General features: G+C 42.8%; 1 protein-coding gene across 3 annotated transcripts in view; it reads left to right on the top strand.

The window, feature by feature from the left end:
- Positions 1 to 26,452, top strand: part of med15 (mediator complex subunit 15) — a 74,583-nt gene that overhangs the window by 3,692 nt on the left and 44,439 nt on the right. For 2 of the 3 annotated variants that reach the window (XM_078421369.1, XM_078421367.1), the window contains exons 2-6: positions 6,055 to 6,142; positions 10,827 to 10,878; positions 13,743 to 13,763; positions 20,318 to 20,527; positions 25,093 to 25,271. In XM_078421369.1, coding sequence (XP_078277495.1) covers positions 6,055 to 6,142; positions 10,827 to 10,878; positions 13,743 to 13,763; positions 20,318 to 20,527; positions 25,093 to 25,271 — 550 coding nt within the window. The remainder of the gene's footprint in view (positions 1 to 6,054; positions 6,143 to 10,826; positions 10,879 to 13,742; positions 13,764 to 20,317; positions 20,528 to 25,092; positions 25,272 to 26,452) is intronic. The other variant, XM_078421368.1, reaches the window with a different exon arrangement.

Here is a 26,452-nt window from a genome sequence, read left to right as displayed (position 1 = left end):
TCGGAACAAAGCCTGGCAAATGATAGCGGATATAAATGAGATTGGATTGGCAGAAGGTTGGACAAAGGGCAGAAATTAAAAGACAAAAAGTTATAAGATGATAGAAGAGGCGTGAAATGTGAAGGAATATTGGTGGAAGGGTGGGGGGGGGAATGAAAAAGGGAGAAATGGTGTGCATCTGGGTGGGACACGGGAATGAGATTTGGAAGAAGGGGGGGTGAATAGGGATGTTTGTAGGTTAGGGTGGCACTTCGATGGCAGCCTCGCCTACAGTCTGTCTGTCTTTTTCGTCTTGTTATTTTTAGTGAGTTTTAAAAGTATGTGTTAATGTTCTCTGGTTTGTTTTATGTTGGGGGGGGGTTGGGGGAAACTTTTTTTCAATCTCTTGCCTTGCCGGAGATGCGATTGTTTTCCGGATCGTATCTCCGGTTACTCGGGACTGACTTTGAGCCTCACCGCGGGGCGTGAGTGTTCGATTCCTTTCCTGGGATCGACTCTCCAACCGCGGCCTGCGGACTTTAACATCAAGGAGCTCGCAGTCTTGGGTTGAGACCGACGTCGGGAAGCTCCAGAAACTGCACGACGTTCAACTAGCCCCGACCCGAGGTAGATCGCCCGGTGCGGGGGAGCTGAGGTTCCTCCCCGATGCAGGAGCTTGATTGCCCCGACGAGGAAGGTCCGCCGTCGGCTACGGGAGTAAGATCGTCCCGTCAATGGAAGGTTAGAGGCCCCCGGCTGCTGGAGGACAAAGAAGGGAGAGATTGAACTTTTTTTCGCCTTCCATCACAGTGAGGAATGCAGAGGAGTGACTGGTGGATGTTCATGTTAAAATGTATTTTGTGTGTTTTGTTGCTTTTTATTGGTATGACTGTGTGGCAAATGAAATTCCTCGTATGTTGCAAAACATACTTGGCTAATAAAGTATGATTATGATGATGATTATGATTAGGTACCTAAAATTTGAGAATTCAATGTTCATACTATTGTGTTGTAGGCTATCTAGGTGTAATATGAGGTGCTGTTCGTTCAGTTTGCATGTGATCTCACCCTGGCAATGGAGGAGGCCCAGTACAGAAAGATCACTATGAGAATGGAAAGTGGAGTTAAAGTAGTTAACAACCAGGAGATCCAGCAGGCCTTGGCGGACCGAGCACACGTTCAGTGAAATGGTCACCTTGTCTATGCTTGGTCTTGCTGATGTAATGGAGGCCTCATTGGGAACACAGAATGCAGTAGATGAGGTTAGGTCTTGGATGGATGTGATGGAGGAGGTATAGAGACAGGTGTTACATCTCCTGCGGTTACAGGGAAAGTACTAGGGGAAGGAGTGGTTTGGGTGGGAAGCGATGAATGAGCAAATGAGTCGTGGAGGGAGCAGTCTGTGGAAAGGGTTGGGGATGGGAGGATGTGACTAATGGTCGGATGATGGCAATATCAGAGAATGATGGGATGAAAGGTGAGGACCAGGACAAATCTATCCTTGAGAGTGAGAGCTGACCCACTGGATATAGAGGCAAAGAAGGTGAGGGATCCACCTACGACAGCAGGTGGGAAACCACATTTACTAAAGAGGACATCTTGGAAGTCTGAGAGTTGAAAACCTCATCTTGGGAACAGATGCAACAGTGAAATTGAGAGCAGGGGATGGTGTCTTTGCAAGAGGCAGGGTGGGAGGAGGTGTAGTACAGATAACAGAGGGAGGCAATGGGTTTATAGTAGATGTCAGTCGATAGCCTGTCCCCTGTGATGGAGACAGAGAGTTCAAAAAAAAGAGAGGGTTGTCAAAGACAGTCAAATTTGAGGGCAAGGTGGAAGATAGTGGTAAAGATAATGAATCAACAAGTACGAGTGCAGCCCTAATGCAGTCATTATAGCGGAGAAAGAGTTGGGGGATGGTGTCAGTGTACCTTTGGAATAAGAACTTTCGACTGAACCGGGTTCTCCTTCTCTATTTCTGTATTCCCTTTATCTGCTCCAAGCTCACCCCCTCTGAACGCACATCGTTCAAATATTGTTTATCAAACCCAACGGCAAGGGAAGTGTCGTCAGAGTCTGGAAGCTGACTTCCACCATGCTGAGGCCAGGAGCCATCTCTTGGACACTTCCTCATACCGCACAGGCGAACACCAGCACACCATCTCCTAATCTGTTACTGATCTCATCCCTTCTGATGTGATCTCCCCTCCACAGCCTCCAGCCTTTTAGTTTCCCAGACCTATACTGCCCATTTCTATCTCCTTCCAAAAATACACAAAAAAGCTTCTCACCAGCTTCTACTGATGCGCTGTGGAAAAGCATTTTATTGGGATGCATCGCGGCATGTTTTGGGAACAGCTCCATCCAAGACTGCAAGAAATTGCAGAGAATTGTGGACGCAGCTCAGACCATCACATAAACCAACCTCCCTTCCATTGACCCCACCTATACTTCACGTTGCCTCGGCAAGGTCATCAGCATAATCCAGTCACTCCCTCTTCTCCCAACAGACAAGAGATACAGAAATGTGAAAATGCATACCATCAGATTCAGAAACAGTTTCTTCCCAGCTGTTATCGGCCAACTGAACCATCCTACCAACAACTAGAGAGCAGTGTATTTACTGAGGTGAATGACTTGGAGGAGAGTGAGATGAGAGTGGAGAATACAAATATGCTAGTGCAGTTTGAGATCGAGAAGGAGGTAATGTTGAGCTCCTGAAGAGCATTAAGGTAGATAAATCCCCGGACCTGTTGGGATCCGGAAGGGAAGTAGAGTGAATCCAGGGAACAGTAGGCTGGTGAGCCTCGTATCAGTGGTAGAGAAACTATTGAAGGGAATTCTTCAAGATAGGATTTACTCCCATTTGGAAGAGAATGGGCTGATTCGCGATAGCCAGCATGACTTTGTACATGGCAGGTAATGTCTTACTAACTTGATTGAGTGTTTTGTGGATGTGACAAAGGAGATTGATGAAGGTAGGTGCGGTGGATGTTGTACACATGGATTTTAGTAAGACTTTTGATAAGATCCCTCATAGTAAGGGATCTGCTGATCCAGAAGATTAGTTGCATGGGATTCACGGTGACTTGGTCGTATGAATTCAGAACTGGGTTATTTGTAGAAGACAGAGGGTTGTGGTGGAAGGATGATATTCTGGTTTAAGGTCTGTGACAGGTGAAGTTCCGCAGAGATCTGTGCATGGACCTCTGTTGTTTGTGATATATATGTATAAACGATGTACGTAAATGTAGATGACTTGGTGAGTGAGTTTGCTGATGACACCAAGATTGTAGGAGTGGTAGGCAGTGAGGAAGGCTGTCAGAAGGTAGCAGGAGAAAGATCAGCTGCAGAAATGGGCGGAGAAATGGTAGATGGAGTTCAAGCCGAGCAAGTGCGTGGTGTTGCACTTTGAGAGGTTGACTGAATGTGGAGAGTATATAGTTAAAGGCAAGACCCTTAGCAGTATTGATGTGCAGAGGGATCTAGGTGTCCAGGTTCATAGCTCACTGAAGTAGATAGGGTGGTAAAGAAAGCCTATGGTATTTTTGCCTTCATTGCTGGGGGCATTGAGCATAAGAGTCAGAAAATTAAGATGCAGCTCGATAAAATTTGGTTAGGCCTGATTTGGAGTATTGCATGCAGGCTTTGGAGTAGGTGCAGAGGGGGTTTACAACAATGCTCCCTGGATTAGAGGATTTAATCGTGCGCTCAGGCTCCCTCTCCCCAGGTGCCGTTTCTTCCTGTCGGCCATCGCTTTGTCTGCTCCCCTCTCCACTGCCACCTCCTGCTCCTCCTCTGGACATCTTGATGGCAAGGGAGCCCCACGGTGCCTGAGCACGTCCTGTCGGTGGTGGCGGCCTGAAGAATGTGGTCAGGCTGGGGTACGATGTGGGCAGCAACATGTCCGCGTCAATCGGATGGTGCGGCAGCTGGTGAAGAAGGGCTTGTTGGTGCAGACCTGTGCCATCAACGCCTAGTTTTAAGGTGAAACGACACAAAATGATAGAGTAACTCATTGGGTCAAGCAGCATCTCTGGAGAACTTGTATAGGTGACGCTTTTGGGCAGGGCCCTTCCGCAGACAGATTGCTGAATTATTCCAGCACTTTGTGTCCTTTTGTGTATTAAACAGCATATACAGTTTTTTGTTTCTACCTCGTTTTAGGGTGATTCCGACTTGTGTAAAATCTGACTTACATAAAGGTCTACAAAATGTAAGCCTTGCATAAGTCGGGGAGTGTCTGTATATAAAATGGCGAGAGGCATAATTAGGGTGGACAGTCAAAACCTTTTTCCCCAACGTGGAAATGTCCAACACCAGAGGGAATAGCTCTCAGATGAGAGGGGGAACGTTTAATGAAGATGTGTGGGACAAGTTTTTTTTCACAGAGAGTGGTGGGGGCCTGGAAATCATTGCCAAGGGTGGTGGTGGAGGCAGTTACTTTAGTGGTGTTTAAGAGGCTTTTAAATAGGCAACCATTGTGGGTTGAAGGGTCGATTCCTCTGCTGTACTGTTTGATATTTTATGTAATATTAATATGCAAGGCAGTTTGAGTTCAAGCAGGATGTGGTGTTGGGGCACGTCAAGAGCATTATGGTGGATAAATCTCCAAGGCCTGACGGGATCTATCCCACGTTATTAAGAAGAGTAAGCAAGGACTAGAGGAGCCTTGACGAAGGACTTTTCAACTTCTCCAGCCACAGGCGAGGTCTCACAGGACTGGAGGGTAGCAATATTGTCCCTTTGTTAAGAAGGGAAGTAGAGATTTTCCAGGGAATTATAGGCTCGTGAGCTTCACATCAGTGATAGGAAAGCTGTTGGAGTGGATTCTTCACGAGAATTTACACTCATTTAATGGGCCGATTAGGGTAGTCAATGAGGGTAGGGTGATGGATGCTGCCTACATAGATTTTAATAAGGCATTTGGTAAGTATTCCATGGTAGGCTGATCCAGAAGATGAAGATGCACGGATTTCATGATGACTTGGTTGTATGGATTCAGAATTGGCTTACTTATAGAAGACAGGGTTGCGGTGGAATTATTCTAGCTGAAGGTCAGTGACCAGTTGAGTTCTTCAGGGATTTGTGCTGGGACTGTTGTTGTTTGTGATGTATATAAATCACTTTATCGTAAATATAAATGGGTTGGTTAGTAAGTTTGCAGACGTCAGCAAGATTGCTGGATTTGTGTTGTGATTTGCGTGGGAATGCTGTCAAAGGATACAGCGGGATATCGACCATTTACAGAAATGGGCAGAGAAATGGCAGATGCAGTTTAATCCAAGCAAGTGTTAGGTGTTACACTTCAGGTGGTCGAATTTAAGGGTATACGGCTGATGGCAAGATGCTTAACAGCATTAATGTACAGAGGGATCTTGGGGTCCAGGTCCATAGCTCCCTGAAAGTGGTATAATTAGATAGCGGTAAAGAAGGCATATGGGATGCTCACCATCATTGGTTGGGGCTGAGTAGAAGAGTCAGGAAGTCATGATGCAGTTTTATAAGACTGGTCAGGCAGTAGTTGGAGTATTGTGTTCTGGTTGCCACATGGCAGGAAAGATGTTGAGACGTTGGAGAGTGCACAGATGTTTACCTTAATGCTGCCTGGATTAGGTTGTAACATACAAAGGGAGGTTGGACAAACTTGGATTGTTTTCTCTGGACACCATGTTGTCGTTGGTGTTCACATCCAAGTTTCAGCAGCATTATGGATAGGGATGCTCTGAGAGATACCTCATTCTGTTAACCATTAATTGTTCAGCTATTGTTCACGATAGGATGTAGAAGGCAGGAGCGATTTAATCTGTTCAGCAATGAGATTGTTTAGCTAAATCTATTGCTTTGTGATGGTGGTGGGCTACCATTCTGCTTCTGCTTGGCTAACAGTACATCGTGCATGCCCAGTTTGGACCAAATGCCCCATTTCCCACGACCAGATTAAACCCTGCATGTATGAAGATCTTAATTGGGATAATATAAAGCATTGGCATTTTCCACAGTAGTAGTGCCTCCCCCGACTTGTCTGTTTCCGTTTAGCATGCTGGCGCTGCTGATTGCTCTTTTTCCTGTTTGCAGAGACGAAGCTATGCGTACGGCAGGGACTCCTGTCACCAAATCCAGCAAAGACATGGAGAACCACGTCTTCCTGAAGGCAAAGACCAGGGTAAGTGAAAATCCCAAAACTGCTGATCTCAGAAGAGTGAAATAGTACAGAAAATATTGGAACCCCTCAGCATGTCAGGCGAAGGGGCCTCGATCTAAAATGTAAACTCTGGTTCTCTTCCCACAGATGCTGTCTGACCTGCTGAGCATTTCCAGCATTTTCGGTTTATATTCCTTTGTTATTTATTTGTTGGTTATATCATAGCTGGAAGGGATGGCTATTAATGCCCATCCAAATGGCCATGAATTGTGGGCTTGGAAGTCAATTTTAGAGGGCAGTTTGTATAGCATTACAGTGGCAGCACAGATTCACACACTCTGTTCGATCTTGTGGGCCTGTGATGACGCTCTGCAGCCAATCCCTCTCCCTTGCCCTTAATGGCTCTTTAATTTGTTATCCATTTCTTTCTTTCTGTCTTCCTACCTCCAACATTGCCCAAATATGATCTGTTCACAAACTGGAAGGCAAATCCAATCTCTTATTTTCATATTTCTATATAGGCATAGAAGGAGGCTATTCAGTTCATTAAGAATCTGTCAGCGCTTGGAACAACCCCATCACTCCCTTTCGCCCTTATTTTTTCCTTAACTGTCCCATATTCCCAATAACGCCATCCACCAATTCTACCACTCCTACACACCAGGGGAAGTTTGCAATGGCCAATTAACCTGCCAATCGACAAGAAGGTGGAAGAGACAATCCTGACTTCTGTCTAATTAGAATTTGCACATTATCCCTGCAATGTTTCCCCCTGAGGCTCTGGCTTCCCTCCACATCCCAAAGACGTAGGTTGGTAAATTAATTGCCCACTGTAAATTATGCAGGTGAGTGATAGAATCTGGGAGGAGTTGATGAGAATGTGGGAAAATTAATAGAAGGGATTAATTAGTATTAGGGTAAATGGTCAGTACAATGGTGGATGGTAAATGTTGGTTGGTCAGCACAACTCATTGGGCTGAAGGGCCCGTTTCTGTGATTACATGTATGGTTGAAACCCACCGTAGACTGATTCACATTTGACCTTGTTTCTTATCCCTCCTATTTCTGAACTTCCCTCTGTTCTTGTTTCTTTCCTATACTCTGTACACCTTATAGCTCATCTGTTACTGTTTAACTTTCTATCAAGCCCCACTGGGTCGGTTACATCTTCTTCCAAAGCCTGTTAATGTTCCCATGAACACAAGAGACTGCAGTCACTGGAAGCAGTTCAGATGAAGGGTCTTGACCCAACATCGACTGTTCTTTTCTCTCCATGTGTACTGCCTGAACTGCTGTTTCTCAAGCAGCTTGTTTGTCTGGCCTCGGGTTGTTTGGATTTGGGTATTTTTATGTTCGAATAACGAAGATTAAAGGCCAGTATGATAGAGTGACTTGAAATAAGCAATCCCTCGTACAGGGTAGATAAAATGTCGATGTTATGCCTTTATTTAAGAAGGGCTGAAAGACAAGCCATGGTACTAGCCTGGTGCACAGGAAATTGAGTTGGGCTGAAGGGCCTACTTCCGTCTATACAACTCTTTGAAGTTTCCTGAAGCCAAGGGACCCTCAACAACAGGCCTTTGAACCAAGACTTAGAATAAAAGGCAGGAGAAACATTGTAAGAGTTTTAAAGATGGGAAATTTACTGCTGATATCGGGGCACAATCAGTATCATGCATCAAGATCACATTGGATTGCCTCATGAAGTAAAGGGGAGAAATGGAAATGGGAATGATAGGTAAATGTGTTTGAGTTTATGTTCATAATTAACATCTCATTTCATGCTTCTGCTGTTTGTTATCTATGGAGAGGTGGTGACCCATATAAGAGAGCATAGAACAGTATTGCAGGAATGTCAGCCCACAATGTCGACCATAACCCCAATTTACAATAATCCCATTTGCCTGCATGTAGTTCATATCCTTCCATTCCCTGTATGTATATGTTTTTTTTAATGCCTCTTAAACGTTCCTATCATATCTGCTTCCACCACTCTCCCTGGCTGTGCATTCCAGATACCTATGACTCTGCAAAAAAAAAACTTGCTTCATAAATCTCCTTTCAACTTTTCCCCATCTCACCTTAAAACTTTAGATTTGACATTTTGACTATGCCTCATAATTTTACAAACTTCTATCAGAATGGGCACCAGACTTCGAAGCTCCAGAGAAAATAATCCAAGTTTGTCCAACCTCTCCTGAAAATGAACACTCTCTAATCCAGGCAACATCCTGGTGAATCTTTTCAGAACCCTCTCTGAAGTCTCCTTATCTTTCTTGTGATGTAGCAAACAGAATTCAAACAGTGCTCCAAATGGGGCTCACTAGAGTTTTATACAGCTGCAGCATGACTTGCCTACTTTTATACTCAACATCTCGACTGATGAAGGCAAACATGCCATATGCCGCCTTTACCACTCTTTCCACATATGTTTCTGCTTTTGGGGAGTTGTGGACTTTCATTCCAAGATCCCTCTGTACATCAATGTTCCTCAGGGTCCTGCCATTTACTGTATACTCTCCGCTTACATTTAACCTCCCAAATAAAACACTTCATACTTGTCCAGATTAAATTCCATCTGCCATTTCTTTATCCAACTGATCTATATCCTGCCGTGTCCTTTGCCAACCTTCCTCGCCATCCACATCTCCGCAAATTGTTGTGTCATCTACAACATTTCTCATCAGGCCACCTATATTTTTATCCTATCTGTTTATATTTATATCACAAGCAACAAAGGTTTTCACACTGATCCCTACACCGCTGATCACAGACCTTTAGGCAGAATAACAAACCTCAACTACTTCATTTTGCCTTCTATGGCCAAGCCAATTTTGAATGCAACCAATTTTGAATGACCATGGATCCAAGACAACTTAATTTTCTGAATCTGCCTACCATGAGGACCTTGTTGAATGCTTTACAAAAGTCCATATAGTCAACATCTACTTCCCTCTCTTCATCAATCTCTGTGCTCACCTCTTCAAAAAGCACAAGTTTATAAGGCATGACCTCCCTGACACAAAGCCATGCTGATTATCCCTAATAAATCCATGTTTTTCCAAATGTGAGTAAATCCTTTCCCTAAAAACCTCCTCCAATAATTCCTTTGCTGCATTGTAAGGCTCACTGGCCTATAATTTATTGGATTATCCCTTTCTCTCTTCTTCAACAAAGCAACAAAATTAAGTATTCTCCAGTGCTCTGGATCCTTAATTGTAGTTAAAGTAGACATAAAAATCTCTGTCACAACCCCCAGTAATCTGCTCCTCCCTCCCTCAGTTGATATGGGATAGATTCCGTTAAACCCATTGTTCTGCAAGAGATCCAACACCACACTTGATATTAGCATGCCTTAAAATATGATCTACCTGATCATACCTAATCTCACTGTCCTCCATATCCTTCTATTTGATGAATACTGATGCAAAATATTCATTTCGTACTCTTCTTGTTCCAAGCATATTTTTTTCCCCTGAGTGGACTAAACCTTTCCCAAGCTACCTTCTTGTTTATAGAATATCTTCAAAGTGCTTTGGGATTTTTCTTAATCCTACTTGAAAAGGACACTTTATGGCCCTTTTTTCAGCCCTCGTGATTCCATGTATGTTCTTTCCTGCTTCCTTTATATTCCTCAAGGGCTCTGTCCGATTTCTGCTTCAAACGCTCAGTGATGTTTCCTTTTACTTGCCGACTAAATTTGCAATCTCTCACTTCATCCAAGATTCCTGAACTCTGCAATCTTTGTCTTTCTTCCTCAGGGGAACCTGCTGGTTCTGAATACTGACTAGCTGGGCTTTAAACAATTCCCATGTGGGACTTGCCCACTAACACTTTCAAAATGCTCTCCCACTAAAACCCCGGTTACCTGGCCAGGCTCATTTCCCAACAAAAGATTTAGTATATCGGAAGGAATTGCAGATGCTGGTTTACACTGAAGATAGACACAAAAAGCTGGAGTAACTCAGCGGGTCTGGCAACATCTCGGGAAAAGGAATAGGTGATGTTTCGGATCAAGACCCTTCTTCAGTCTGCAAAAAGATCTCGACCCGAGACATCACCTGTTCCTTTTCTCCAGAAATGCTGCCTGACCCGCTGAGTTACGCCAGCTTTTTGTGCCTATAAAAGGATTAGTATGCGCCCTTCCCTTTGGACTATCAAATTCTACCTTTTAAATCTCTCACATGAAGGAAGTCCCAGGCACTATTGGGGAAATTAAATTACAATACTCCTCTACAATGCTGCTGCTTTACGTTTTTCCATGATCTAGCTACACATTTGTTCTTCTATTTCCTACTAGCTATTGTGATGCTTGTAGAACAACCTCGTCATAGTGATTGGACATTTTGAGCTATATCCATATTGCCTCCCTGCTAAGGCCTCCAGGATGTCCTCTCTGTGTGCAGCTGTAATATTTTCCCTGAGCACAGGTTCAACTCCCCCAGCTCTTGCATCCTTCTAAATTGTATCGGAAACATCTAAACCCTGGAATATTGAGCTGCTAGTCTTGTCCTTCTTGCAACCAAGTCTCTAATGTCAATGTCAAGAATTTGTAAATGAATCAGAAAAATCTGGAAAGGAATTGGGCAATGTTAGCACTGTCACTCTTGAAAAGCAGTTTGGGAACTAACAACATTTTGTGATATATATATATATATCATCAGAACAGGCGGAGTCTTTGTCATTCTATTCTGTGTTTCAACAGGAAGAGTATCTCAGTCTGGTGGCAAGACTTATTCTGCATTTTCGAGACATCCGTGAGTACTCAAGAAATTTGCTCTCAACTTTCCTTGAGGAAGTGTGCGATTTTGGTGTAGGAAATGCTTAGAGTGGAGACGTGCATTGTCTTTGCTTTTAATATTTGTAAAACTGAAGATGCATTAATAGATTTGGCCATTAGATGACAGTATATCACGGGAAGTGAAAGTGGCTGATAGAAACTAACTCACTGAATTACAAATGTGCCTGCCGCCTTGGTGGACCAAGCATGTTTAGTCAGTTTGATGCTGTTCCATTCTCTAATTTCTTACCTCCAGCAACTGGCAGTCTGCACCAGTGGGCGATTAGGTATAAATCCGGGATGCCTAACATTGGTGTAGAAGCTTTATTGCCTGTTTTTGCCTTTCTTCTGAAGATGCTGACTGTTGGTGGGATTGGAGCCCTCTTAGGAATGATTGCATTTTAGTGCCTTTTCCAAATAACTATCCTCTTGTGAGCTGAGTTAGTGAATGGCAACAATGATTGAACTCTACAGATCAACGAGATTTTCCATTTTTAAAGAAAGCCCAGCATTTAGAAATCTGTTTCAACAGGAATCCCTGGTCCTGGTGTTACTTAGGTGCTGGATTTATCTTTGTTGAACAAACAGCAAATCGTGTGGAGATATTTTGCCAAAACCTTTTTCCGCTAAGAATGAAGGATATGAAATTGTAATAAAGGGAAAAAGTGCAATGTCTCGATCCAGTGGCAGGAATTCAAGTTTCAAACTAGAGGTTGATCACAAAATCCAGGCTGAGCTTAAATCTGATGGACTTCCAGAGATGTTATTTTTCAGATTAAATATTAATCTTTCGGGTGGATATACTGGATCCCAAATTCCTCTTCAAGTAAGGGGAATTTTTAATATTTAACTCACAATTTAAAACCATACTATCTGGTCTCATTGCAAATAGCCTGCAAAGATTCACCACCGCTCTTCAACAAGTACTTAATTAATAGATATAAGCACTTTTATTTACGCCACTCTCTCAGTGCCCTATATAGTAAGGCAAAGCAGGGGGTTTATTGCACCAATATCTTTTCCAGAGACACCAGACGCAACTAAGACAAATGGAGAATTTAACATTAGTTAAATAATCTGGAATCTACTGGTCTCAGTTCTAGAAACCATGGCACTAATAGATTGTTTAGAAAATCCATATTGTCACTCTGGACCCACCTGCCAGATTGAGCAATTAAAGGGTCAATGGGAAGAGCATGCTTGAAGAACATCCCCATTATCGAAAATGGCAGGTCTCAGTTGGTGAATACCAAAGGCAGTGCATCTGTATCTGCAACCATCTTCTGCCAGAAGTGTCAGCTTCCTTCTGAGGTGTGCATCAGTATAGAAGGCATTTTTCAATCATTTTCATTCATTCCACGAGATGTCAAGAAATGGTTGTGAGCACCGGATACATCAACGCTGCAACAAGACAGCAACTCATTTTCTGCATTGAAGATTGCTCCAGCAATCCAATCTATTATTTCATGCTGTTACAACGTTAGCATCTATCTGGAAATTTGTTTACAAAATCCAGCGGCTATACCCAATCTATCTACTCTCAATCATCAACAAAACGACGGGCTATTTATCATCCAAGTGGCACCTACTCGCCAATAACCAAACGGTCACATGGCTCCATACCTCATCATGCCTTGGTTCAGATAGACACCAAAAACTTGAGTTGCAGCAGAGAACAATTTCACTTAATATTAAGCTAGCGTGACATCAAGGAGTCCTGGTAAAACAGAAGTCATTAGTCAAAGGACAAATCAATGCATAGTTAGACCCCTCGCAAATTGGAGGTCCATCACCTCAGCTCCTGGGCGTCTCTGCAGGAGTTTCTCCTTGCAGTTTTCCAGGCTAAGCTCCCTTTAGGCAGCTTCATCAAGGACCTTCCTCCCATCATATGTTAGAAGTGGCAATGTGCAGTCTATGCCCTAGACAGCATTCAGTCATGGGCTGATAACCAGAATAAGAATGTGGGAAATAGCAGGAGTATGTCATTTAGCCCCTCACCACCCTCTTCACCATTCAGTGGGACCATGGCCAATCATTTACCCCAGAGTCACTGACCCACACTATCCCCGTAATATTTGGTTTTCTTCATATCACCTGATGATCCCAGTCATGATTATACTGAATTCACTATCTTCTTGGTGAGACAATTAAAAATTCAACATCCTACAGGTGAAGAAATTCTCCTTGTCACAGCCCTGAAAATCTAGCCCCCTTATTTTGAGTTTTTTTTAGTTATATCGACCCTGCCTTGACTAGAAATAATTTGGCATGCTTTAATGACTCCATGGAAGGGGGGATGTGGGGAGCTGCATGGACGTGGGAGAGGTGAGGGGAGGGAGGCAAGTGAGCGAGGGCAGGCGTCCCATCGGTGTTAAATATTTTGGGTGGTTGGAGGCCAATCTGTCTCAGCAGACGATTGGTCAGCCTTTTCAGTCGGTTTTATTGAGTAATATATGTCAGGAGCATCATGGGGCAGTCATTTTTATGTCAGTTCAACACAGTTTTTATGTATCTTCTCCTTAATTGGTCTTGCTTTTATTGTAGAGGTGCATTACACTGTTGAGACCAATCTTATTTAGAATCATATCAATTATTGCCATAACCCTGAATGTTAGATCTGTACCAATCAGTATATCCCAATGTTGCACAGATCTAGATGTGCTTTCTCTTGTTCCACTTCAGAGGACAGATAATAGAATTGTACAGCATAGGAACTGTTCAATGAGCACCATTTGGTGAAAAGTTTGCACACTTATTGTTTGGTTGCTCTGAAGTTATAGTGACGATGCACAATTAATTTTTTTCCACTGTGTAATTGCTTGATGATTTATGTTTTCATAGATAAGAAGACTCGAGCTGGCGGTAAGTAATATTTAAATTCCAAATTGATTTAAAAAAATCAGGAGATGTGTAAATAGGTGCTTGGTAATCAGCGCAACTTGGTGAGGGCCAAAGGACATTTTCCCACGCTTTATGAGTTGAACTGTTATTTTTTAATTAAATGGCTCTCATTTTGATGAGCTTGCATTAATTTAACAGCTGAATAATTGCTGTTCCACATGTAGTTTCGGAACCCTTTGCTCTCCCACAGGAAGGGAAGATGGGGAAACTGTACACCCGGATGATCTTGGGCAAATCCAAGGAAAGGAGATTTGTTGGATTAGAGAATGGAGATGATCTCGTTGAAATGTTTGTGTGAGGAAACATGTTCAACTGATTATTGTTAACTCGTCTTGTGAGAATGTGTTCACCATTAGTTGGTGATTTCTGAAAGTCATAGGGGATTAGTAGTGGAAAGCATTTGATCCAGACCTCTGGCGCTATGTATATAGAGTTTGTACTTCTATCTCTGGCCTTGAGGGGTTATCCAGTGTACTGACAATTTTGCGGGTTGATTGGCTACCGTAAGGTGGGTGGGAGGAGAATATGTGGGGTATTAATGGGCATTTGAATGAATAGGTTACAGGGAATGGGATTAGTGAGGTTGCTCTGAGAGCCAGCATAGACTCCATTTGGGCAATGGCTTCCTGTTTTATAAGGAAATAAAAATATGAGATGTGAATGTTGGTTGATCTCAAATGGGTCGGAGTTATCCATTGGATGTTAATTAGTGGGTATTCATGAATGAATGGAGAACTGGTGCTTCTTCCTGGGTGATGGAGAATTGGTTCTTGGTGGGGTTGGGAGGGGGAGGTGATGAAGCTGTTTTCATGCGAGATCATGATGGTTTTAAATAGGTATATTTGATGGTTTTCCTGGAGAGGAGGATGCCAGTCTTTTCTCTTATAAATTTTAGGTATCCATCTGATCTCTGGCACTATATCTTCTCCTGTGTTATGATGCTGCTCTGTTATTTTCCCTTGTCCTTTAAAAGTTTGTTCTCCATCGGCAGCTTGGGTTCTCTCAGTTTGACTTGTGCACTTCATTGTTTTAATTTTTCAGCTATTATTCCCATCTCCTTGTAATGTTACGACCATCTATTTTGCCTGATAGATATTGAACCTTCGCTGCAGCTTCAGTCTTTGGAATTCCTTCCCTCACCTTCTGCTTCTCTAACTAATACTGTCTCCTCTTTAATAACATTTAGCTCTGTGATCAAGCTTCTGGTCTCCCGAGATGCTGCCTGACCTGCTGAGTTACTCCAGCATTTTGTGAATAATTCTGGTCATCTTTAGTTGGTTCTTTATTGATTTGCTGTCACATTTTGATGAACGATTTTTTTTTCTTTTTTCGATACTGAAAGCTTAAATGCAAATACAGCTTGCAGTTGTAGGTACAGTTTTGTACAACATTGGCTTCTCTGAAGAACGATTTGCATAAATGCCACATAAATGCACTTTCCACTTTGCTGTGTGCTTGTCATGAGTAGTGATTTGGACAATGAAAATTTGCTTTCCTTTTGTTATTTACGTTTGGACTTCAAAGTTTGAAACATGTCTTGATGAAACTTTTTGACCAGGGTACCATAACTACTGCATTCCATTTCTATTATAAAAGCTCTCAACATTTGAATGCTCCTACGAGAATTCCGTGTTCACATGGAAATCTCCCAGGTTCAAATACTGACCTGGGTTCAGAGAGCCCAGGACACATTATGCGGATGTTGCCAATGGGCTCAGGGTCAGCAAGCTATATTTCTGAATGCAGTTATACCTTTCTCATACAGATTGAAAGGTTGAGGGTACACATAGAGTATGAGTTTCAAACTGTTTTCCTTTCTATAGAGATTCATGTGCACTGGAAAAAAAACAGTAGTAATATTGTTTTTTCGCTTGTGCTGTAAGGTGGGATATGGCATGTTATCTTATATTTGGGCAGTGACGAGCTGCAGCTGAACTATAATATTTCCATCATGTCAAATCACATTGTTGATAAACAAGTCACAAATGGACAGGATAAGGTCACTGATTCATGTACCATTTCAAAGTTGTGAACTGGATCACATTTGAAAGGGTAGGTTCATGCAGAGAAAGACTTCAACTAATGTAATTAATAAACTTGAAGAATGGGTGCATCAATATTACAACATTTGTGTGGATACATGAAGTTTTGCATTTTCCTGGAAAGTAAAGTTTCTTGCTGCTCAAACTGTTGACCTGAAAGATTCGGGGGTGCAGATCTGCAAATTAGAACAGAACATATTTCCATTGGCCTTGGCAAGGGAGAGTAATTTCACTTTATTGAGGCAATGGAAAGAATGCGAGTAAAACAAAAACTGCTGGAGTAACTCAGCACGTGAGGCAGAAACTCAGGAGGACATGGATATGTGATGTTTGGGGCTGGGACCCTTCTTCAGACTGATTTTGTAAGAAGGAGGAAAAAGATGGAAAAGCGATGGGGGCGAGTCTGAGTTTGACAAATGATAGGTGGACAGTCTAGAGATGAAAAGGAATCAAAGGGGTGTCATATAAGAAAAGAAGAGGGATGAAATGTAAAGCCAGAGGGAGGGATAAAGGTGAGGGAGGGGAGGGGGGGTTGAGTTGGTTTACCAGAGAAAGGTGCGTTCAGGAACGAGAGGGGGAAAAGGAGGGTCAATTGGTCAATTCAATGTTAGTACCTTTGGGTTGTAAGCTACCCAAGCAGAAATGAGGTGTTGTTCCTCCATTTTGCGTATGGGCTTGCTCTGGCAATGACGGAGGCCTGGATAGAAAGGTTGGTATGGGAATAAGAAGGGAAGTCTAAATAGTTAGCAACCAGGAGTGCTGGCAGGTTGCCTAGTCAACGCTTGGTCTCACTGATGTTAAAGGAGGTCACATCTGGAGCACCGAATGCAGCAGATGAGGTTAGGAGGTACCTTTGAACGTCTGTCTCTTCGGGATTGGAAAGGGACCCTAGTAGAGATGATAGTGGAGCGGCAATGACAGGAGTTTGAGTTTAGTTTATTGTCACGTGTACCGAGGTACAATGAAAGGCTTTTGTTGCGTGCGAACCAGTCAGTGGAAAGACAATACAGGTGCTCCTCAACTTACAATGGGGTTATGTTCCGATAAACCCATCGGAAACTGAAAATATCGTACGTTGAAATGCATTTAAATACACCTGATCACGTGGCTAGAAGCGAGCCAAGGGTCACTGCCGTTGCCCAGCGTTTGCACCATTGTAAAGTTGAAATATTGTACGTCGTAGCATCGTTAGTCTGGGAGCACCTGTATATGATTATAACCGAGCCATCCACAGCGTACAGGTACATGATAACGGGAATAATGTGAATAACGTGTAATGCAAAATAAAGTCTAGTAAAGTCTGATTAAAGATAGTCCAAGGGTCTCCAATGAGGTAGATAGTAGCTCAGGACTGCTCTCTAGTTGTTGATAGGATGGTTCAGTTGCCTGATAACAGCTGGAAATGTCCCTGAATCTGGAGGTGTGCATTTTCTTACTTCAATACCTTTTGCCTGATGGGAGAGGGAGTGGCCATGGTGCAACTCATCCTTGATTATGCTGGTGGCCTTGCTGACACAGCGTGATGTGTAAATTAAGCCAATTGAAGGGAGGTTGGTTTGTGTGATGGTCTGCACTGTGTCCACAATTCTTTGCAACTTCTAACGGTCTTGGATAGAGCCGTTCCCAAACCATGCCGTGATGCATCCCGATAAAATGCGTGTCTGTGGAAGTTGGTGAGAGTTGTTGGGGACATGCCGGACTTCCTAAGCCTTTCAAGGAAGTAGAGGCGTTGGTGTGCTTTCTTGGCCATTGCTTCAATATGTGTGGTCCAGGAGAAGTTGTTGGTGATATTTACTCTTAGGAATTTGAAGCTTTCAACCATTTCTTCTTCGGCACAGTCAATGCAACCCAGGGTATGTGTACCACTTCGCTTCCTGAAGTCTTGCTGACATTGAGAAAAAGGTTGTTGACTCGACACCAGGTCACAAGGACCAGAGGGCACAGCCTCAGAATAAATGATAATCAATGATCAATCAATGAGCAATGATACTGTACCTTGGTACAGTGAAATGCGTTGTTTTGCATACAGCCTGATAAAAACATATAGCAGACCTCACCTAGGCAGTACACAAGTGTCGCTGCATTTTGGCGTTGACAAAGTTACAAAGGTTCACTGAACAGTCCTATCTACTGCCTGCCACCGCAGACATACCTTGAGAATGGAGATGAGGAATTTCTTTAATCAGCGGGTGGTGAGTCTGTGGAATTCATTGTCACAGGCGGCTGTCGAGGCCGTCTGAGTATTTAGCGGAAATTGACAGGTTGTTGATTAGTTTAGATTATCAATGGTTACGGGGAGAAGGCAAGAGAATGGGGTTGAGTGGGAAAGATAGATCAGCCCTGATTGAAACACAGAGTAGACTCGATGGACCAAATTACCTAATTCTGCTCCTATGAATTATGAAACATCTTCCCCGAATCTGGCCTGTCAAGCCGTTTAAGAATTTTGCGAGTTTCAATAAGATTTCCTCTCATCCACCTAAACTCTAAAGAATACAGCCCATGTCTGCTCAGTGTGTTCTCATAGTGCAGATCTTCCATCATTGGAACCAGTCCAGTGAATCTTCTTTACACTTCCTCTGTAGCAAGCACATCCTATCTCTGGTAAGGATACCAAGGTGTACACAGTCCCTGATATGGAATTACTGGGGTCATTTGAGACAGCAAAAAGACATACTCAAAATCTCTTGTAATAAATGCCAGTATATATCTCCCAATCTACGCCCTTCATAATTTTATAAAAATCTTGAAGATCGCCCTTCAAGGTCCTACATTCCAGGCTGAGTTTACTCGTAGGTGTGGGGGGGGGGTCTATTTAAGACTTAGAGGGCATGGGTTTCAGGTGAGAAGGGGGAAATTTGAAAGAGCGTCAAGATTTTCAACGGAGGAACAGTGGAGATGACAAAGGCAGGTAGAATGACAGCATTTAAAAGGCCTTTCGACAGGTACCTAGACAGGAAAGGAGTAGAGAGTTCTGAGTCTGGCAGGCAAATGGCTTTAGATAAATCTTTTACCCCTTGTCTTAAACCTCTGCTAAAGGGAAAAGCTTGTTATCTGCCCTATCTGTGACTCATAATTTTATAGACCTCAATTTCACTCTTGGTTTTCTCCGCTGCAAAGAAAATAAACCAAGCCAAAGAAAACATCACAGCTGAAGGCAACATTCGGGTGAATACCATCTCCATTCCAATCACATCCTTTTTATCTGGCAACAAAACCGTACACAGCACTGAAGCTGCTGCTTAAATAATGTTTGATATAATTTTACCATTACTTCTTTGCTGTCACATTTCTGCCCTGGCTAATGATGATGACGCCTTAAATTATCTTTTTCTATCCATGCTGATACCTTCAGGGATCAATGGGCATGTTTACCGAGGTCTTCTGTTCCTCACTATTTCTGAAGCTCTGACTATTCATTGTGTATATTCTAGCCTTACTAGGTCTCCCAAAATAAATCACCATATATTTTTCAGGATTAAATTCCATCTGTTATTTCTCTGCCCATCTAATCAAGTTAGTAATGTCCTGTAGCCGAAGATTATGTCTGTCACTATCAACAACATCACTGAATTTTGTGATTTCAGCAAGCTAATCATACCTCTGAGATTCATATCCAGGTCATTAATGTATCTAACTAAAAAAACAATATTGGTCAATTGCCTCCCAACATGAGATGGAGACATAAAAAGCTGGAGATGATGGAATCTGAGCAAAAAACAAATTGCCAGAGGAACTCAGATGTCAGGCAGCATCTGTGCAGGGAATGGACAGATGACGTTTTGAGATGAGACCCTTCTTCAGCTTGTTTTACTCAATATGATATGTATTTGTGTATTCTCACTTTTTGCTGTCTGTCTAATAACCAATTCTCAATCCATCTCAGTACATAGTTTGGAGCGACATGGACCAGGCGCAGGTTGAGACTAGTGTAGCCGGTGGGACATGTTGCCCGGTGTGGGCAAGTTGGGCCGAAAGGCCTGTTTCCACATTGTATCATGACTATTATGCACATTTCAACATGCTCCAACATTGTCAATCAGCCTCCTAGGTGGGACGTTATTGAAGCCGTTCCTTGAATCTAAACACGCACATCCACCAGTATCTCCATATCTATTTGACTATTCACATCCTCAAAGATAGTAATTCTGTGTTTTTTTCCACTTATGGATGAGTAATCACACAACTGAAGGTTAAGGTCATTGACAAAAGTACCAGAGATGAGAATTGTTTTTGCACGGTTAACTTGGTGAGGGGAGCAGATTTAATTGTGGCCTACAAAAAGGAGTTGCTTAAAGGGACAAACACTTGCAGGGTAGTGTACAAAAAATCATCTCTTTCAAAGCACTGACAAGGGTACATTGGGCCAAAGTTTTTCATCAGCGCTGTGAGATTATTTCTGGTTTTTATTTAGGCACTTTTGTTCATAGTTCAACAGAAGTTTTACTTTTGTTTTGTTTTCCTCCCTCCTAGATCCAATGAACGCTTTGCAGAACTTGCAAGGTGGTCCCACGGGGAGCTCGAGTGGGATGATGGCCACTCGTCCCCCCGGAGCTCCTTTGCCTGGAATGGCAGGTCTGGGACAGGTGAATCAATCAATATCACATCCTGGACAGCCTCAGCCGGGGACGTCTGGAATGGTGCCTCATATGCCTGGCTTCCCGCCAAGCACCCAGCAGCAGTGTGAGTAGGATTTGGAAGTTGCAAACTCCTGAAGTAGGTAGCGCCGTTTTATGCAAACACTTTAAATTCGTTATGCATGGTAGTTTCCTCACTAGACTGCACCTCCCCCTCAACACCTACCCCATTACCTGATATCCCAATCAGTCAGTAGCTTAGTTCCCAGAGAATGTATCCCATTGATTTGAATGGTGTCGGGTTGGATAAGAACACTGGCTTGAAGGGAAGGATTGTGAGAAGGAAGTAACCAAATCATTTATTTTAGTCCTACAACAAGGTTGATAAATTACGGTGGATAAATTACCATTTTCACATTTTAGCTCCTTAGTTGAACTGCCTATTTGCTGGACCTGAGCTTAAGTTAATCAGTAACATGCTATTGGGGATGGAATCAAGTTAAACATGTGGTAAATTGTTTTTTGTCAGCACATGGGTATGTATTATGCATTATACAATGTGCTCACATGAACCTGAAATGACTGTTTTGAATATGTTTAGAGCATCGGCAAAAAATGTTTAAAAATTCAGTAAGAGCAGTTACTGACTAAATTACAGACCTTCGTCTGGAAATGTCAGGTTCATTTTGTTGCCAATCAGATTACTCTGTACCACGGCCCTTCTTCAATTAATCATCACAAATACAATGTATTGTGTTTGTTTTGTCTTTGTTAGAACACACAGTTACTGGACAGAGTTGATATTGATTACAGTATGCCCAATGCTCAAAGGTGGGAGGGACTTGAGTGAAATTGTGTTCCTTCATTGTGCACCTCTGGCACATTGTGGGAGGACAGCTGTGCCTGACTAGTTCTGGAGGAGTCGGCTACAGAGCACATGTGAATGTGTCACCATGGAGTTGTAGGTAGACTGCGCTTCTTATTCCAGTGACATTATAACGTCCCAAACAGTAGATTTTACTGTTCACCATATCACCCCACGTCCAATATTAGTTGAAAGTTTTTGGCCCATTTGGAAGCCTTCTAAACTTTACCAGTCGGCCCAAAGTAGGCGTCTTGCAGCAGATTATCAAACATTCTGCTCGTCTATTTGAACCTTCCAGGCTTTTGTATTTCTCTTTTCAGATTGTTCAGGAAGCTTTCAGGGCTATTATGAGGAAATATGAGTTTTTGCATTGTATTTGTACAGTGTGTAGAGAATACTGAATAAAAATGTGTGAAAAGAATCTTCAATTATCTTCCCCGTTATTTTGGAATCCTACAGAAAAGTTGATCATTCAGCCCACTGTACTTATGCTGAATTTTTGAATGAACTGTCTATTCTTTCTTCATGGCCCTGTAGCTTTGTCTCCAAGTATTTATACAATTCACATATCAAAGTCTGCTTCCAGCATTATTTCAGGCATTGTAATCCAGATCATAAAAATGCGTAATTTTCCACCATCTGCAGTCACTTGTTTTTCCAGAAGAATTCGCACCCAAAATGTCACCTGTCCATTTCCCTCAACAGATGCAGTCTGTCCCACTGAGTTCCTCAACAGTTTTTACTTTGCTTAAGATTCCAGCATCTGCAATCTTTTGTAGTGTAGCCTTCTTCTGGTTCTTTTTAATCTTTTATCAATCATTCATTCTGCCAGTGTCATGTTTTTCTAAAGAACGGTCTCGATCAGAAATGTCACCCATTCATTCTCTCCAGAGATGCTGCCTGTCCCACTGAGTTATTCCAGCATCTTGTCTATCTTCGGTTTAAACCAGCATCTGCAGTTCCTTCCTACACATTATGTTTTTTGTTATTTATGCCAGCAAAATGCTTCGTGCATTTAAACACTTCTACCAAGTCTTTATGCTTTTCAACGGGAATACGTTATAGCTTCAGTCTCTTCCATAAATGATTCACTCATTCGTGGAGCAAATCTTCTGCCAAACCCTCCCCATGGCCTTGCGATCTTTGCTAAAGTGTGGCGCCTAATTTGAAACATGGTATTCCGGCTAAGGCCCTAACTATTGTTTGCAATGGTTGACATGATTTCCTTGTCTGGGTTGTACTCTTTTTCCGTCCCTTTGGGCAGTTCCTCAGGGTTTCCTGCAGACTGCTACAAGAGGGACGAGGTGGTTGGCGGTCTGATTGGCAGGTTGTTTGAAAGGTACTCAGTGCCTTCCTGGGCACTCTTTCATTGGAGTTGTCGAAGGCCTCGGGTTCTCACGAGTTGATGTGAATTATACATTTAATGAAGAGACTGAAAATATTAGGTGTTTTTCCAGCCCTCTGTGAAATCATTTCTCTCATCTAAGCTTGGAATAAGAGTTCCTGTTTTGCAAGTTTGGTTTTTGGTGTGTCAGGGTCAGCTGGAATTGATGTCTGGGAGAGGATGTTGATGTTGATTCCCTTATCCTCCCAACGTATTGAACAGTTTTGCAGCAACATCATTGGTGATAGTTCTTCAGAGCTTTAAGGTGCTTGTGATAGGCTGTCTGTCTCTGAAGCATCACTTCTGCCTGATAGCTGCCTGACTCTCAGATGCTCAAAGGCTGTCCTGACATTTGTGGTGCTCATGAATTTCATCATCCATTGCTGAGAGATGGCTCCCAAGCTTTGGGAAGTAGTCCACGTTTTTCCCAAGGTCTTGTTATGGACCTTTACATAGCAGTGCTGTACAATGGGGGCATGTTGGTAGAGTGCCTTGGTCTTCTGGATGTTCAGTGTAAGATCATCTTCACACGAATGAGTCATTGATTGGAGAGCGTTGTCTGCAACCGCTGTATTAGATGAGCTTTGTTCTGGAATAGACTCCCTGAGCTTGAACTGTCCGCCTGTTAAGCTGTTAAGAGGTAAGGTGCTAAATTTTGAGGGGAAATCAGGAAGAATTAAGATAAGACTTCGGTTAACTTTCTGTAACTTTGTCGGAAAAGTGCATTATACCTGCATTAAGGAGGCATTTAAACACACCTAAGCAATTACAAATGGCTCTGAAGCCATGTGTCCCAAACATTATGGTGTCCTGAAATGGGGGGACTATGTATAAATACAGCTGTAATTTCTACGTGGTGAAACCAAAATGTATAAAAATGGCCTTTAATGAAATCTGCCAATGTGCACTTTAACCACATGTGATTTTTTTTCTATCTCAAATTGTGGAGTACAGAGGCATTGTGTAGCTTGACGCTTTGGGGTGATTGAAGGAGGTGGATTAAAGAGATTGGAAGCATTAGTGGCATGGGTATTGAAGGAGGGGGAGCTGTTTCCAGGGATGGTTGGGGGAGAGGGTGGGGATTAGTGAGGGGGATTCCCTCCTCGGATGCTACCGCTAGCACTTTGTATTTTACTTATTCAGAGTTTTTTTGGAAGCAGACGATTGTGTAGGAATGTGATTAAAATAAAGGACCGCAGATTGAACATTGAAGAAACTCAATGATTGGAGAGCTCATTTTTTTGTCAGGCTGTTTTGCACTGGGAATGGATTGTGAAGGTGGAGAAGGAATGAGTACACGGAGAAGGTCCTGCTGGAAATGAAAATTGTCTGGCGTTGGTGATTGAAGGAGGTGCAATTCATAAGTTGGTTTCAGAAATTGGAGCAATAAGAGCACATGGGTTAGAAACTGGAAATAATAATAAGAGACTGGTGTGAAAGGATGTTCAAAGAGATTATGAGGAACTGAGGTTAGAGATGAGGGAAAAGCAGCAGCGGGAGTCACATTGTTGGGATGCTGAGGCAAGAGAAAATATATAATGAAGAAATGGTTACAGCCTGGATCTACAGGTTAATGCTTTATTCATAATCCTTCTTTGTTGAGACTAAAGGAAAAAAAATATTGTCATGATGTAATTCATGTGCTTCCTTGCAGTATGTATTCATTTACCAATGGGGTTTAATGGTTGGATCAGTACTGTGTTTGAGGGGTAATGTGTGTAGGAAGGAACTCCAGATGCTGGCTTACTCCGAAGATAGACACAAAATGCTGGAGTAACACAAAGGATCAGGCAGCATCTCTGGAGATTTTTGTTTTGTTATTTGTACCTTTTCATACCTCTAGTTTCCCTATCCCCTGACTCAGTCTGAAGAAGGGTCTTGACCTGAAACATCACCTCTTCATTTTCTCCAGAGATGCTGTCTGACCCGCTGAGTTACTCCAGCATTTTTGTGTCTATCTAAAGGGTAATGTATTGTGAACTCACAATTCCACACTCCACAGTGACTTTGTATCACTGCAGTTCTAGGATTTTGTATGGTGCAGATGAGGTCTTAAGATTGGGGTATTAATTTTTATAAATTTTTTGGTGAACCACATTGCTTCTCAGTGGTTTCTAGCAGAATGGCTTGCTGTCACTTGAAATAAAAATGAAATTGTACATGGGTGGAAGGAAACCTGTGATCATGTTGAGTGCAGTGTGCGTGGCACTGTTCTCTTTTGAAGCTATTAAGAACTCAACTGAAATTTGTGCCTTATGGGATTCCTGACTTTTGATTGATCTGTACAAACTGTTCCTTCCTGTGAGTAACGTGAGGCACAGTTTGCCTCGTTGAAGCAACGGGCCAGATCCTGAGTCAGTCTTGCACTTTGAACAAGAGGAACAAAGTTAGTGATGTTCTTTTTTACAATCCAATCCCCCAGCCCAGTTACAGATGCAGCAGATTGCTCAGCAGCAGCAGCAGCAACAGTTCCAGGCGCAACAGGCTGTGCAGCAGCAACAACAGCAGCAGCAGCAACAACAGCAACAACAGCAGCAGCAACAACAGTTCCAGGCACAGCAGCAGATAATGAAACTGCAGCTGCAGCAGCAGCAACAACAGGTACTTCCCTGCCCATAGCCCAGTTTACAGCACATGGCCTTCCATGCCATGATGCCGCCAAATGCTCATCAGAATCATGAAATATTGCATGTGCAACTGTCTGTTCCAGATTTTAAACATCATGTGGCTAAAAGGAATTGTCCTTGGGTCCCCTCCAGATCTACTGCCCATACCAGAGTGCTGGATAGAGTTTTAAAGCATTACAGTTACTGCTGTAGAGAAAGTGCAAATGTTAAAAAGTCAATTTGGGAGATTACGTTTTGAGAGGACCCTTCAGTGGTCTGATAACAGTGGAGAAGGAGCTGTTACTGAATCTGGTGGTTTCAAGCTTTTGTATCTTCACCTGATGGGAATGACGGGTGGAAATGGTTCTTGATTATGTTGGCTGCTTTCCCTGGGCCATGCAAAATGTAGATGGAGCCCATGGGAGAGAGACTGGTTTATGTAATGAACTGGGCTTCATTCACAACACTTTGCAATTTCTTGTGGTCTTGGGCAGAGCTGTTGCTAAACAATGTAATGATGCATCCCGATAGGATGCTTTCTATGTTGCATCTATAGAAGTTGGTAAGAGTGGTTGGAGACAAGCTGAACCTCTCTGGTCTTCTGAGGAAATAGAGACACGGTTTCTTGGCCTGTACTCGCTGGAGTTTAGTAGGATAAGGGGTGATCTCATCGAAACCAACCGACTAATAAAAGGCCGGGGATAGAGTGGATATGGAGAGGATATTTCCAGTAGTGGGAGTGTCCAGGACCAGAGGGTGCAGCCTCAGAATAAAAGGATGTATCTTTAAAATGGGGCAAAGGAGAAAATTCTTTAGCCATAGAGCGGTGAACCTGTGGAATTCATTGCCACAGACGCAGGTGGAGGCCAACTCCTTGGGTATTTTAAGACAGAGTTTGAGAGGTTCCTAAATAGTAAGGGTGTCAAAGGTTACAGGCAGGAGGTAGGAGAATGCAGTTGAGAGGGAAAAATAGATGAGAACAGACACGATGGGCCAAATGCCTAATTCTGCTCCTTTGTCTTATGGTCTTATGGCTGTAGCTTCAGTGTCAAGAGTGTTTGATTGTCGTATGTCCCAGAAAGGGCAATGAAATTCTTACTTGCAGCGGTACAACAGAATGTAAACATAGTACACTGTCAACAATATAATAAACAAGAGAAAAAATGTGTTTGGTCC

Source organism: Rhinoraja longicauda, chromosome 25, assembly GCF_053455715.1.
Source record: "Rhinoraja longicauda isolate Sanriku21f chromosome 25, sRhiLon1.1, whole genome shotgun sequence".
In the NCBI taxonomy this organism is placed as follows: domain Eukaryota; kingdom Metazoa; phylum Chordata; class Chondrichthyes; order Rajiformes; family Arhynchobatidae; genus Rhinoraja; species Rhinoraja longicauda.
Note: the sequence above shows the minus strand (reverse complement) of the source record. Positions and strands in the feature narration are given on the sequence as shown.